Source organism: Lytechinus variegatus, chromosome 15 (genome assembly GCF_018143015.1).
Source record: "Lytechinus variegatus isolate NC3 chromosome 15, Lvar_3.0, whole genome shotgun sequence".
NCBI classification, from domain to species: Eukaryota; Metazoa; Echinodermata; class Echinoidea; order Temnopleuroida; family Toxopneustidae; genus Lytechinus; species Lytechinus variegatus.
The window spans coordinates 13,760,320-13,776,681 of record NC_054754.1 but is presented as its reverse complement, the minus strand read 5'-3'; the positions used below and the strand labels follow the sequence as shown (position 1 = coordinate 13,776,681).

Here is a 16,362-nt window from a genome sequence, read left to right as displayed (position 1 = left end):
CAATTTAATCCACATTCTTTCTGGAGACTCACGTTTTTGTACCACGAAATCGGCACGAAATGGGTCTGCTCCGGTCTCAAAAGCTCGAAAGCGTTGCTCAATCACACTCAGAGTCAATTTGTGAATCACCAATTGCGATAGCGATCATCGCTACAACTTACGTGTTATACGCTCGCACACAAGCCTACAAACAAACGCTCTTCAAATTGGCAACATAATAATGAAAATTAATCGATAACTTCAGTTACACTTATTCTGCAGCGATCTGTGCATGCATGTACGGTACAGTATACAAAATGCGCATCCACCGAGCGTCGGCGATAGCTAGGGCCCTGCACTGATTTTCTTTTGCATTCTTTATTAATTTAATGCGCTGCTAAGCCGAGTAAACTTTTAATTTGCACCAATTTTTGTGGATTGATACTTCAAACTTCTCAGGTAAGCTTTAAAACCGTGACTTAGGCTATATAGACCCCTTTTTATGACATATTGATGCGGGTCCGTGTCGACATGAAAACAGAACTCGCTCTCACAGTGTTTACAACGTGTACACGTGTACACGACCGAAAAACACGCCGTGTACACGTGCATCAAAAATGGACTTTCAAAACGGGCCTAACTCTGTGTAGAACCTTGGTGAACCTAATGTAGCTCACTGATGGAACAAAAATAACCAAAATAAATCAACAAATAAGTAAGCAATTTTTGTGAGTTTTGAAAATAAATGAATAATTAGCAGATTCAATGAGTTTCAAAATTCTATATTCAAATTTTGTATCACCACCTCGAGCTATCATATAAAGCAAACAAAACTGAAATTGATCAACAATTGAAGATGAAATTTTTTTTTGTGATTTATGAATAAATTTTGCATAAATTACCTTTCCAGACAAAATTTTAAAATTTTGTGTACAAGTTTGGTGAACCTCATGCAGCTTTACCAGATGGAAGAAAAAATATCAAAATCTGTCAACAAATAAAGAAGAAGAGGCATTTTCTGTGATTTTTAAATAAATTTCGCATAAATTAACAAGTAATTTTCTACTGAAAATTTCAAAAATCTGTGTGGAAGTTTGGTGAACCTCATAAAGTTCTACAAGATGGAAGAAGAAAAAAAGTAAAAATCGGTCAACAATTAAAGAAGAAAAAGCATTTCAAGTGAAATTCTAAAAATATGAATAAATTCATTTCGAATAAATTAGCATAAAAATTGTTCTAGTCAAAATTCTGCATACAAGATTGGTGAACCTCATGAAGCTCTACCAGATGGAAGCAAAAAATTCAAAATCGGTCAACAAATAAAGAAGAAGAAGCATTTCATGTGAATTTTAAAAAAATATGCATAAATTAGTTTCGCATAAATTAGCATAAAAATTGTTCTGGTCAAAATTTCAAAATTCTGTGTTGAAGATTGGTGAACCTCATGAAGCTCTACCAGATGGAAGCAAAAAAATCAAAATCAGTCAACAAATAAAGATGTAGCATTTTTTGTGAATTTTGAAAAATGCGCATAAATTAGCATATTTAATGAATTTCGAAATTCTGTGTAGAAGTTTTGAATGCCCCATCTAGTGCTATCATATAAAGCAAACAGAACTGAAATCGGACTTGAAATGGCGAAGTAGTAGCATTTTGAAATTGTGGACGGACGCCACGCCTGGGCATAAGCTCATCTTGCCCTTCGGGCCGGATGAGCTAAAAAAAAAGGGGAGAATGAAAGAAACGGAAAGGAAAGGAAAAAGAGGAAAGAAGGAAAATGAAAGGGAAAGGGAAAAGAAAACTAAGAAAAAACATCAAGGGAAAACGGGAAAAGGAAGGAAAGAAGAACATGTGAGAAAGAACAATTCTCCGCGATATACAAATACATTAGCATGATAAGTAAGAACCTGGCCACCGACCCCTGTTACGCCCCTGCAAGGGCAAATCCAGAATGGGTGGGGGGCATATTTTCCAGATGAAAAATTTGACAAGCAAAAAAAAAGGTCCTCACTTTCAAGGGGGGGGGCTTGTGTTTTAACCCTAAAAGACCCAGGGGCGGAATCCCCCCCCCCCTCTACATTTCTCATGATAAAAACTGGCACGCAAAATTCTTCGACCGGCGCCGCTCGCTGACTTGCTCCCCCCCCCCCCACGGCTGTGAGATGGGTCCGATAACCCAGCTCTTTTAGGGTTAAAGGCATTTTTACCTTACAGCTTTTGATTTTGCCTATCAAAGGGGGAGGGGAGGGAGTGGCACGAGCTGGCTGTGCCCCCCCCCCCCGTGGATCTGCCAGTGCAAGGAGCACATACCCTTCCCCCTCCCCACATCAAGATCTTCCCCTTATTCTCAGTCTCGCCCGTATCACCATTCACACACCCTCATCAATTACCGATACCCACCTCACGCACATTCTCACCCACACACACACCCATCTCCAATCCCCTACCTTATTTACACTGACTCATGCCTACATCGATACGATAACCCGAAACACCACACCCACCGGCCAAAAAAGGCTCACCCACTCAGAGCATGCACTCACAGTCACGCACACACACTAAGAGAAGGGGTGAGAGGAACAAGTGAGAGTGAGGGTTGAGATTCATGTACACTTAAACGCCATTAAATAGGAAACTACATATAAATAAATCGGTGTTTTATAAATGTCACTATTATCATTATCGAAAGGGCATGCACTTGTGCATTTTCAATAATAGAATTAATAGGATTTTGGGGTAAAATTTTAATGAATTGAGAATTATCAGCCCAAACCTACGATTCGAGAGCTCACCCTTCAGAAAGCCGTATTAACGCTGTACTTTGCATGTGGTAAGGCATATGCCTAGCACGACGAGTAAGCATGGTAGGCATAACACAGCTTCTGCATCTTCTTTCCGTCTCCTCTTTCTTCTCCACCTCCTTCTTTTTTTCTTCTTGATCTTCTTCTTTTAACCGCCCTATTCCCTCCCCACACGCGCTAGAGCCACTTGTGATAGTGCATGTCATAACCTTTATCTCCTCGCCATCTTTTCAAATGATATTATGGTATGAAATCTATAATTAAATAAGAATTATCATTTTCAGAGTACGATAACACGCAATCAAACGACTTCCACCCCATCTCTTTTCTTCTATAACATTAAAATCATGATTATGGTTGGGGAGATGGGATAGCAGATTAGCTGATATAACAACGATTATTATGCTCTTCATCTCTGTTAAGATGTCTTCAAGTGGTCTCGGGCCGGGGCTGTGTGCTTTACGATTATACTTATCTTTAAATCAATTCAGAGTGAATTAGGGCACTCTGTCCTGATATCATGCCCACTCAAGCATCTTGGAAGATGAAATTACAGCTTCGTATGTAACACTTTCAAAAGTTCACCAACCACACCCATGCATGGATAATAAATTTAATCAAAGAAAACCGACGTGCTGCACTTTGGAAGATATCGCGTCGTCTTGTGGCGATTAAAACAATTCTAGTTTGGTACACTCCAAGAAAGAATAGGATATTAGGTTGGTAATTGTTTCTTAAAAAACATATCACAAAAAGGTGATCTTTAGTAGACTTTCTTTTAAGAAAATAATGTGTTTATTTAGCCAGTCAATGTAACATCATAATGCAGTCATAGTTCCACGAAACCCACATAGTATTGAATTATGATTATTCAAGACATGAGTAAGCATATCTTCAGAATGGATTCATGTTTCATAAGCACGATTAGCATTCGAGAAATATTGTGAATGCTAGTCTGAAGGCCACTTTTATGAAGGCATCTGCTATTACGAATAATTATAAAGGGAACAAACAAAATGATTTACGAGGCCTTACGAGTCTCGAAAAGTGCGTTTACTGCAGATAGATATGGGTCCTGTCTTACGAAGAGTTACGATTGATCCAATCAACCACAATTATGGAAAGCCAGTAACGTCAACATCTAAACAAGGAGCTATTATAGCTCTATGATCTAAAATACATGTTTGTTCAAAATATTTTCTACATATTCATACATTTACTGTTTTCTTAAAAATTCAGTATGCTTATTTTTGTTTTCAAAGGATATTGAGCAAATTTCCTAAAGAAAAAAATATGACATTCAGGGGCAGCGATCCGGGGGGGGGGGACACGGTGCCTCCATTTTTTGAAGTACTGAAAAGTGCCCCCTCACGAACGTGTACTGTGCCCATTTCAGCCCATATAATGAATGTGACGACGTTAATGTAGCCTTTTTTAAAAAAAATATTGCTAAACTTGAAAATTCAATATTAAACTTTGTTTTATTTTTGTTATTAATTTTGATGACATGTGCTTGTTTAACATAATGTCATGCCAGATTAATTTCAGCTCTATAGGATTTATAAGCCTTATTTGATACCAGCTGGCGACAGTCGCACTTTAAAGGACAAGTCTACCCCCCAAAAAAGTTGATGTGAATAAAGAGAGAAAAATCAAACTTGCATAGCATTAAAGATTTCATCCAAATCGGATGTAAAACAAGAAAGTTATGACATTTCGAAGTTTCCCTTAATTTATATTCCTTGTCGGTATGCAAATGAGGAGACTGATCACATCATTAATTCACAATTTCTTTTATATTTCATTGTATAAACTATGAAATATTCAAATTTTCTCCTAGCTGTCCTCTCTGAATATGTGGAATTAACATTGTTTAATACTATAATTCAGTCAAGTTGGTCCTAATTGTCAAATCTGTAAAAAAAAGAAATATTGTATCATTCAAACAGTAAAAAAACAAGAGAAAAAAATGAGTGAGGGACATCATTGACTGTCTCATTTGCATGTCACTTAGTTGTGCATATCACTGTTTCGTGAAAAATAAGCGAAACTTGATATGTCATAACTTTCTTATTTTACGTCCGATTTTAATGATTTTTTTAATTTGCCTCTTTGATTTTTCTATATTTATTCATATCAACATTTTTTCTGGGGTAGATTTGACCTTCAAGAATAACAAACAGCCATGAATAAAGGCGAATGGTTGATGACACTTCAGTTGGATCATACGTGTCCTATAGAACATGGGGAGGGGGAATAGACGACACACACACATCCACACACACACCCTTACACACAGATAGGGGAGGGGAGCTAAGGGAAATAGAATATGATATGAATTAATAAGATCCTGGACATGTTAGAGATGGGCAAAGGACGAGAATTGGCAACTGCTGAACTTGAGGAATAATAAATAACTGAAGAAAACATTGATTTAAATTTAGAGCAAAAAGCTGATATGAACGATAAGGACATCAATAAGACATGGCTTTTTTCTGCGAAAGGTATTTATCAATAGATTTTGCGCACAGTCGGGTGAAAAATCATTTTTCTACAAAGTGGTTAAAAATCTTCTTAAACCTATTCATAAGAATCGCGGAAATCGTCATGCGTTTCTAAGATTGAAATATGAAATCAAAAGAAAAACGATGTGTGGATTTGTCAAAGGTAGAAACGTTCGTCACCTTGAAAATGAGAGTAATACAAATGACTTTGCACTATCAATTGTTAGTTGATTCTCATACCGTTTAAATGTTAAAGGGCAACACCTAACTAGTATATTGAGAAATTGAGAGAATGGCTTTTCAATCCGTGGTGATATTTCTTTTTCCGATTCTCTCCTACACAGAAGTAAAGTTAGTCGGTACACTGGATGAAGACAACTTATTCCTGAAAGTTTCTGCACCCCGTTGTGTCAGTGTCAAAGCATTTCAAGTAGAGAATGAATTTGTAGAGGTGTTTTTTTTTACATTATATTAATCCATGCAACTGGAAAAGTGCAATATGACCTTAGTGCTGAAAAAGTGCCATGACAGTTTCAACCGTGCGGTGAAATCGTAAATTTTCGTCCGTTCTTTGTCTTTTTCATCTGCTTCTACGTAACGCGCGACTCGTGCTTCTTTTTGCAAGATTCCTGCATATAGATAAATAGTTGTATCGATGACATGATTAATTTGACTTTTCCGAGCACAGAAGTCTTTCCAGTTTCTCTGATAAGCTGCTATCTATCAAGGTGTTTACAGAGAAACTTAATCATAAACACCTACGATATGCATGATATGAATGGCTACTTTTTTGTTTTAATTTTGGCCTGAACAATTGAATTGTGTGGGTTTTGTATGTCTTTTTTTTACCAATTTGGTCTCTGCATGATCAAGAGCACCGATACAGTCTGATAAGTCATTCAAACGCTTATCAAGTCTGAGAATCATAAAAAGGCCAACATTTCTGCATGGTACTGTTTCAACGAAAAGACGCTCTGATCACCGGCCGTTACAGACTTCGCTTCTGGTTCGAGCTACTGGTCGGCTTCAAAAATCTGAAGATCTCTCACCAATAATCAACGTCGACTAATTTGATATGGCCATGGCGGGTAGTTTAAATGTATACGCTGGGATACTCGTCATGAACTCGATGGCTGTCGTCCTCAATTTGATCACGATGATCGTCATCATTGCAAGCAGGAAACTAAGAAAGACGCACAATGTCTTTATATGGAACATCGCCTTTTCTGACTTCACAGCCTCATTCTTCAACGTTTTCACCATCCTGTATCGACACTTTACAGGCCAGTTTGTAAGTCTATTTTTAATCTCTTTGCAAGATAATCAGCATTTACGCTATTTACGACAGTTGAGGACTGGGTAAAATAAAGAACTGAGTAGGCGTTTCATATGGAAATAAAACTTTTTTTCCTTATTGACCGAGATGGATCTCAAGAAAATAATTTTTAGTTAAAATGATACAATGTCATTTGATTGACCGACTACCGACCTACTGATTTGCTGATTGTTAACGGTGCGTCCTAGAAAAAAAAAACGCAACAGATAATTGCTGATATAGTATTAACATAACTTAATCTTAATTGTATTTTACTTCGTTCAGAAGTGTACCCGGTATAGCTTAACAGGAGAGTCCAGTCATGTTATATGTACCGTCTTCTTAATTCTTGATGTAGGCACTCTGAAACAAATCAGTAATAAATGACTAGTTAATAGGGTCAGCTGGGTGCAACTGTTATTCTAGTCATATTTGACTACTTTCTAGTCATATTTTACTAGTACAGAGTTATTTCTGACTACAATATATGTCAGAAATGTGACTATCAGTGATTGTCATATCGGTTGCACCCAGCTAGCTGACTACTAGTCTTGTCAATTTGACTGATTTGTTTTAAGAGTGTAATTTATGATAACTAACCATTATTTTGAAGAGATGGTACGTACTTATTCCCCCATTACAAAAGATGTGGTTCCTTTCACTTTGCATAAATTGATCGATATGTTGACAACCATTATTTAATTTTATAGAGATGATGCGGCTACAAAGGGTAAGAAAACAAATATTATGTCAGTTTAAAATTTGGAAGCCACGAAATCGGGAGGCCTCTATGCGATCTGAAGCATAGATATTGTTTAGATATAGTTTTCCTGTTGTATTACAGAATTATTTCAGTAACAACAATTTTTCATGTTTTCATATAATGATGTGGTATATCTACTTTATTTTTTTTGTAACTTCTTCTCGTGAAAAAAATAAATGACTACAGCAATACGTTCGGTGGACGGTATATCAGTTTTAAAGAAAACGGGCATATAAGTTAAAATTCTGTCCGTTAAAGGGGAAGTTCATCCTGACGAAATGTTTGTTGCAAAAAAATGTATCCATAAAAGAATAAAAATCATTAGAATTTCAATATGTGGTGATGTCATATACGAGCAGCTGCCTCTGTGTTCATTTTGTTAATGGTTACTAAGTAAAATTGTGTTTCTTTCAGGATTGGATGTGAAATAATTTGTTGATAAACTTAAGGTACAATGAAAACCATTCCCATTCCCATCTTTTTATTTGTTGGTAGAAAATGACATTTCATTGATTTATTATCATCAGGATGCTGCTCGCGTATGACGTACGTCGCAATAAAAATATTAAGATTGTGATAAATGTTTAGTTCTTTGGATTTTTCCTCGTACATTCACCAATATCTTTTTTTATATAAACTTTCTGCCAGGGTTGACTTCCCCTTTAAGGTGCCATCTGAATCAAGGAAAATGACAGAGGAATAAATGTAGAAACACCATTTGATTAACCAAATTCTTGAATTTTTAGCACAAGCAAAGACGTTTTTCACCGCAGGAACGCCTGCCATATCACCGGTAAAATAAATTGGAATTTTCAATTTGACCCACAAATCTTCTTTATGATCATAATTACAATCGTCTGATTCTCAATTCTGCTGCTCCAAATCTAAAGCATGAACTGATGCATTTTCGGACACAGGGTATCAGCCAACAAAACCCAAACCAGGAAAGCTGTCCCTTTGTAAATAATAATACGCCTTGGCAGGGACGGATCCAGCCTTCTCCAATAGGGGGGCACGGATTTTTTTCAGGCATATTTTCACCGATCAGCATCTCGAAGATGATTTTTGGTTTCTTTGAAGGGTTAGTCCTAATAGTCACTTCTTAGCTTCATTCTTATAAATAAACATTAATATGTTATATCATTATATCCTCATTTATATGGAAATCTTATGTATTTTTTCCTAAAATTTGGAACATTCTGGGCAAGGTTTGTTATCCTGAAAAAGATGTGTATGCAAATGAATAACTACTACAAACGTGAAGCGCGAGCAGAAATGAAGTGATGGGAAAGGACGGTTAAAGACTGCTTGCAGTTAGCTATGAAGACCTTACATATTTTAACCATCAACCATCAAATAACGTGTGCGCGAAGCGCGAGCTGAAATTTTTTGCCATTTTTACCTAAGGAATGGAATTTCTTAGCACTTTTTTGTAAGTCAAACAGAATAGGTATATAACAAAACAATTGATGCGAGCGCGAAATTTCGAGATTTAGACCTACTAAACAAGACACTCTATTCAAGTCTTGTAAATCGTGAAAAGGATGAGTAAGTGGGGATCCTCCTTACATTAATTATGCGACCGCAGAAAGTTTTTATATATGTCTTGAACTCATTAGCGAAAAGGTACCTGTTAAGGATTGCTATTGCACTTAATCAAGAAGACGTTACATATTTCAACAATCAAATAATGCAAGCGCGAACCGCGAGCTGAAACAATTTTCACATTTCTACATAAAGAATGTAAAATCTTAATCAATTTTTGTAATCGTGAACAGGATAGGTATATAACAATTTATTGATGCGAGCGGGAAAAAAAATCGTGATTTAGACCTAAAAGCGGGACGCTTTATTCATGTTTTGTAAATGATGAAAAGGATGAGTAATTGGAAATCTTCCTACATTAGTATTGCGAGCGCATAGCGCGAGCAGAAACTTATAATATATGTTTTGGTGTAATAAAAAATGATCTTTTAACGGCTGCTTGCAGTTAGCCCTGAAAACGTTACATATTTTAATAATCAAATAATGTGAGCGCGAAGCGCGAGCTGAAAATTTTCAAATTTCTACCTTAAGAATGGAAATTCTAAGCACTTTTTGTAATCGTGAAAAAGATAAGTATGTAACGAAACAATTGATGCGAGCGGAAAAATTCGAGATTGATACCTAAAAACGAGACACTCTATTCAAGTTTTGTAAGTCGTGAAAAGGATGAGTAAGTGGGAAATTTCCTTACATTAATTGTGCGAGCGCAGAGTGCGAACAGAAAGTTTTTATATATGTTTTGAACTCATGAGCAATAAGGTACCTGTTAAGGACTGCTATTGCACTTAATCATGAAGACATTACATATTTCAACAACCAAATAATGCAAGCGCGAACCGCGAACTGAAAAGAAAATTCACATTTCTACATAAAGAATGTAAAATCTTAATCAATTTTTGTAATCGTGAGCAGGATAGGTACACTCTAAAAAAATGAAGTGCTAATTTAGCTCTTAAAGAGCGTGTATAGTGACTGCACTTCGAAGTGCTGATTTGTCTAGTTCAAATTTGAACTATACAAATCAGCACTCCGAAGTGCAGTCACTATATACGCTCTTTAAGAGCTAAATTAGCACTTAATTTTTTAGAGTGTATATAACTAAACAATTTATTGATGCGAGCGGAAAAAAAATCGTGATTTAGACCTAAAAGCGGGACACTTTATTCATGTTTTGTAAATCATGAAAAGGATGAGTAATTGGAAATCGTCCAACATAAGTATTGCGAGTGCAAAGCGCGAGTAGAAACTTATGTTTTGCTGTTATAAAAAATGATCTTTAACGGCTGCTTGCAGTTAGCCCTGAAGACGTTACATATAGTTTAATAATCAAATAATGCGAGTGCAAAGTGCGAGCTGAAAGTTTTTAAATTTCTACCTGAAGAATGGAAATTCTAAGCACTTTTTGTAATCGTGAAAAAGATAAGTATGTAACGAAACAATTGATGCGAGTGCGAAGCGCGAGCGGAAAAAAATTCGAGATTGATACCTAACAAGTGGAATGCCTCTGGCCGTCTCACCTGCATCACGCGGTTCAATATAGCAGCAGTGCTGACTTTGAATACTACTCTAACTCGCCCAAGATGTTCAGTGATACATGGTTACCCTTATGTCCACTTTTTATGAACTAGACCAATAAACTTACAGAGATATGATGGTTATTCAACAAAAAAAACCCAATATGGCCAAAGTTCATTGGCCTTACATGACCTTTGACCTTGATCATGTGACCTGAAACTCGAAAAGGATGTTCAGTGATACTTGATTACTCTTATGTACAAGTTTCATGAATCAGGCCAGATCCATAAACTTTCAAAGTTATGATGGTAATTCAACAGATACACCCAATTCGGCCACAGTTCATTGACCTCTGACCTTGGTCATGTGACCTGAAACGCGCACAGGATGTTCAGTGATACTTGATTACTCTAATGTCCAAATTTAATGAACTAGACCAATAAACTTTCAAAGTTATGATGGTAATTCAACAGATACCCCCAATTCGGCCAAAGTTCATTGACCCTAAATGACCTTTGACCTTAATCATGAGACCTGAAACTTGCACAAAATTTTCAGTGATGCTTGATTACTATTATGTCCAAGTTTCATGAATCAGATCCATAAACTTTCAAAGTTATGATGGGAATTGAACAGATATCCCCAATTCGGCCAAAGTTCATTGACCCTTAATGACCTTTGGCCTTGGTCATGTGACGTGAAACTCATGCAGGATGTTCAGTGATACTTGAATAACCTTATGTCTAAGTTTCATGAACTAGGTCCATATATTTTCTAAGTTATGATGACATTTCAAAAACTTAACCTCAGGTTAAGATTTCGATGTTGATTCCTCCAACATGGTCTAAGTTCATTGACCCTAAATGACCTTTGACCTTGGCCATGTGACATGAAACTCTATTAGGATGTTCAGTAATACTCGATTAACCTTATGGCCAAGTTTTATTAACTAGGTCCATATACTTTTTAAGTTATGACGTCATTTTAAAAACTTAACCTCAGGTTAAGATTTGATGTTGACGCCGCCGCCGCCGCCGTCGGAAAAGCGGCGCCTATAGTCTCACTTTGCTTCGCAGGTGAGACAAAAACGAGACACTCTATTCAAGTTTTGTAAATCGTGAAAAGGATGAGTAAGTGGGAAATTTCCTTACATTAATTATGCGAGCGCAGAGCACGAGCAGAAAGTTTTTATATATGTTTTGAACTCATGAGCAAAAAGGTACCTGTTAAGGACTGCTATTGCACTTAATCACGAAGACCATACGTATTTCAACAACCAAATAATGCGAGCGCGAACCGCGAACTGAAAAGAAAATTCACATTTCTACATAAAGAATGTAAAATCTTAATCAATTTTTGTAATGATATCGTGAGCAGAATAGGTATATAACTAAACAATTTATTGATGCGAGCGGAAAAAAATCGTGATTTAGACCTAAAAGCGGGACACTTTATTCATGTTTTGTAAATCATGAAAAGGACGAGTAATTGGAAATCTTCCAACATAATTATTGCGAGTGCAAAGCGCGAGTAGAAACTTATGTTTTGCTGTAATAAAAAATGATCATTTAACGGCTGCTTGCAGTTAGCCCTGAAGACGTTACATATTTTAATAATCAAATAATGCGAGCAAAGTGCGAGCTGAAAGTTTTTAAATTTCTACCTGAAGAATGGAAATTCTAAGCACTTTTTGTAATCGTGAAAAAGATAAGTATGTTACTAAACAATTGATACGAGCGCGAGTGGAAAATTCGTGATTTACACCTAAAAATGGGACACTCTATTCATGCTTTGTAAATCATGAAAAGGATAAGTAATTGGAAATCTTCCTACATTAATATTGCGAGCGCAAAGCGCGAGCAGAAATTTTTTGATATTGTGAAATGAAACTGGATAATGATTTAAACAGAGAACAAGCTGCATATCTGAATAAACATGCGCGCACGTGTTTTAGATTTAGACCTAGAATCTGAGTGGGCATTCTAAATACCTTTTTTTTGTCATGAAAATCAATAAATTGTGCGCGAAGCCCGAGCTTAAAATATTTGATACTCCGATCAGAAAAGGGTCAATTTATGCTCTGTATTTCAAGCACTTTGTAGGAAAATTGTGAGGTGGATATGGATCACATTAGAAAAAGAGCTTATATAAATAAGGCTTATGTGAGAGCGCGAAATATGTTAATATCATGGCCTAAAAACTGGACATTTAAAGCACTTTTGTATTTATGAATAAGGTGCATGAGTTGATATATTTTCAACAATCAATGCGAGCGCAAATTGCGAGCCGAAATTTTAATATTCAAACCATTAAACAGAAAGTTTTGCAGAACAGTTTTTTAAAAAATCATTTTGTAAATCAAACAAAATAATGAAAGATCGATTTCCGAGCTGAAATATGTTTTCTATGTCGACTTCAAATTTTGATATTTCAAGCTCCATATTGATATGTAAATCACCTAACAGGCAATGAGAGCGCGAAGCGCGGGCGAAAATTTTTGAAAAATTAAAAAAAATATTTTTTCTATTCTTCCCCTCATCTTATTTTATTCTCTCGTCTTCCTCTTCTTGTGTTTCTCCTTCTTTTTTCTCCTCTCTTTCCCTTCCTTTTCTTTTCTTTTTCTTTCTTTCCCTCTTTTTTCTTTTTTTTGCTCCGCCAATAGGGGGACGGGCCCCTCGCCCCCCCCCGGATCCGCCTATGCCTTGGCTGTTACTATTGTCAGAACACCTGTATATTCTCACTACTGAGGCGGCGGAACTCGTTCGATCACATAAATTGTAGCGTTGAATGTCCATCTATAGGCCTATAGTTCCAAGGTTGATGCTATAAGACAGGCTATCCGCATGAATTTCATAAAATTGATTCTACGTACGGAGTAAAATCGCTTAATTATGTCATGTTCTTACGTTTGTATACTCTTTGAACTGATAATGTCTTGCTTGCATTCTAAACAAAGAATTGATAGATTTAAACAGATTTGTTTGATTTATAATGTCTGCCGTCTGAATAGACCAGTTCGTAGTTACTTCATGGGCAATTTTGGTCAAATGACCTTTCATTTCTTTCATCATGATAGGCAGATTTCAAAGCAAGATATTACGTAAGCTTGCCTTACATAGCAGGATGAATAAATTGAATAGACCAGGTGACTAGAATAGCACACCAATGAACACTTAATGAAGGTATTTGTTGCATTCCCACTTTGAGTGCATATCTTAGCATGTTGCACAATGTACTTGACAAACTGTGAGATACCAGTCGTACGAGGAAGCATTGTTGTTGTTTTTGTGGATGTAAATGAAAACGACAATTCAAAAGAATATATGAATAATCAAGACATCAAAGTTGGTGCTTATCTCATTAGATTTTAAAGCACCATGTCACTTTAGTACAAATGACCTTCTTCTGATCATGCATAGAATCGTTTGATCATGCGCAGAAAGGAACTACGAACTGGCTTATTATTGAATATTGATGTGTAATTTCTAAAAATATTCTTTAAACTTCGCTTAAAGTTAAGAGCCATCGATCAGACCATCTATCACAAAATTGATACAGTTTAATATCAAAAGGTTACAGCCGACCAACTCCTGAAAGGGCCAGGCCATACTTGATATTGCTTTTACATGTATATCAAAAAGAGAAAATGCGCAGATAGTGTTATTTTACTCAAGACATTTATTATTTTATTTATTTGCCTGTCCAATTATCTCTTTTTGGAGAAGAAACTTTGATTCCCTTTTCCAAGCCAGCGTATATTCTTTTTTAAAAATAGTTTCCAGGCCTTCCAATAAAGATTTTTTCCCCTAACATACTCTACCTAACTATTAAAGGGAAATGAAACCTATGGAATAAGTAGGCTTGTGTCGAGACAGAAAAATCATAGAATAAGAACAAAGAAAATTTGAGAAAAATCGGACAACTAATGAGAAAGTTATGAGCATTTGAATATTGCAATCACTAATGCTCTGGAGATCCTCCCATTGGCAATGCGACAACAAGGGTGTGTGATGTCACATATGAACAACTTTCCCTTTGATATGGACTATAAAATACCCTCAAAATGTCTCTTTCTGCTTTTTCTTGTGGTGATACAAACTCTTTATCCCTTATCCATGATGTATTCGTTAAAAATCTGTATTACAAGCCCTCCTATAGGAAGAACATGTGATCTACTCATAGATGTGGTAAAAGAGGCAATTTTTCAAGAGAAATATATACTAAAGTAATGGGGAGAGTTGTTCACAAGTGACATCACACATCTCGGTCGCATTGCCAATTTGAGGATCTCCATAGCATTAGTGATCGCAATATTCAAATGCTCATAACTTTCTCATATTTGTCCGATTTTTCTCAAACTTTCGTTGATCTGTTTCTTTGATTTTTCTGTTTTCACAAAAGATATCTGTTCCAAAGTTTTCATTCTCCTTTAATTTATATAGAAATGCTTGTTTTACCTTCAGTAAATTGTCACATTTTTGCTTGCCGATTCATCTAGCTTGCAGGTCCAGCAAGTACTGTGATGCGGACGTCCTATCTGACCGGAATTTGCAGTACTGTTTCTGTTGCTTTACATCGCATTGCAATCATCCGCTTTGATCCGTTCAATACGCGGAAGCTGTTCACTGGACCTCGGTGTATCTTCGTCTGTATCATCTTCTGGGCTACATTCCTTATTATATTCTTCATGCTACAATACTACGCAAGACGGGTCTATATCACTATCTCGGCTTTTATGCCCCTACTCACTTTCGGGGCGCATTGCCTATGCGCTGTGTGTTATGGCTTAGTTTACTTTACGATCTCCGGCGCAGCGCGTAAGGCCGGACTTGCAGGCGATACGTTGAAGCAGCGCGTGAAGCAGAACAAAAGCGTGCTCATGACTTTCGCACTCGTCGTAGGCACTAACATCTTGTGCTGGGCCCCATTTTGTTCGCGTATAGTCATTGGTTATGTACGACCTGACTGGATTCCTAAAACTCCGTCCCTTGACCCAACATTATGGTTCAAGATACTAGAGAATGTTGCTATTTCCTTTCAAGGCCTCAATGGAATTCTCAACCCGGTAATCTATTTTACCCGGCTATCCGCGTTTCGTCAGCTGCTATGTGCGGCATGTAGTTCGTATAAGAATAAACGCAGGTCCAAAAATGGCGAGTCATCTCAACAAACCAAGGAAACAAGCAGTTTTGCAATTTCTGCGAAAATGTAAGAAAAACATGTACTAGTATTTAAAATATCCCTGAATAATTTGCTACACTGTGGTGTTAAAACTGACACCAATTGGTGTTAATAGAGGACCACACCATGAGGTGTTAAAATAACATCCGAGAGATTGAACATAACACCAAAGAGTTTAGATGTAACAACCATAGGTGTTGTAATAACACCTATAGGTGTAAAACTAACAGTACTAATTTAACACCGGTGTAATATAACTGGTGTGTTCCTCTATGTACACCGGTTAACACCACAGTTTTTGCTGTGTAAATTTGGCTGGCAAGACCTTTGTTTTTATTACAAATGGCAGTTCAGGAGGTGCCAGGACAATTGCTCCTGATGGAAAATCTTTATATGAAGCCCAGCATAAAATCCCCGGATAAAATCTAACCTCCAATAATCAATAAACCCTAATCCTTATCTTTACCTCATTCTGACAAAATCTATTCTAATCCTAACTCTAACCTTATGCCATTTAAGCCCGGAGCAATCGCCAATATACTCTACAATCCTAAGATAATAAATTGCAAACTGTATCCACGTTATTATTGCATTTTTTTCGGTTTATTCAACTATAATTATTTGTAAATAAGTTAAATTATTCTTGTTTACGTATTTACCGATGAGATAATTCATTATTTTTATTTGAAAATCAGTACACTAGCACTGCTTTTCAAGAGAGCCCATATTATATAGGCCTCTCTCATAGGCGGCGGAATC

General features: G+C 36.5%; 1 protein-coding gene across 1 annotated transcript; it reads left to right on the top strand.

Moving 5' to 3' along the window:
* The first annotated feature begins 6,198 nt into the window (after positions 1-6,198).
* LOC121429034 (substance-P receptor-like) lies at positions 6,199-15,634 on the top strand. Its single transcript, XM_041625930.1, has 2 exons — positions 6,199-6,575; positions 14,921-15,634. The coding sequence occupies exons 1-2, from the start codon at positions 6,360-6,362 to the stop codon at positions 15,632-15,634; spliced, it is 930 nt and encodes a 309-aa protein (XP_041481864.1). The 5' UTR covers positions 6,199-6,359.
* The last annotated feature ends 728 nt before the right edge of the window (positions 15,635-16,362 follow it).

What these genes read in the sequence shown, in the direction of transcription:
- LOC121429034 (XM_041625930.1), top strand. Translation starts at nt 6,360, where the DNA reads ATGGCCATGGCGGGTAGTTTAAATGTATACGCTGGGATACTCGTCATG. An exon ending in GACACTTTACAGGCCAGTTT is followed by an intron (nt 6,576 to 14,920) that starts GTAAGTCTATTT and finishes CGATTCATCTAG; the next exon opens with CTTGCAGGTCCAGCAAGTAC.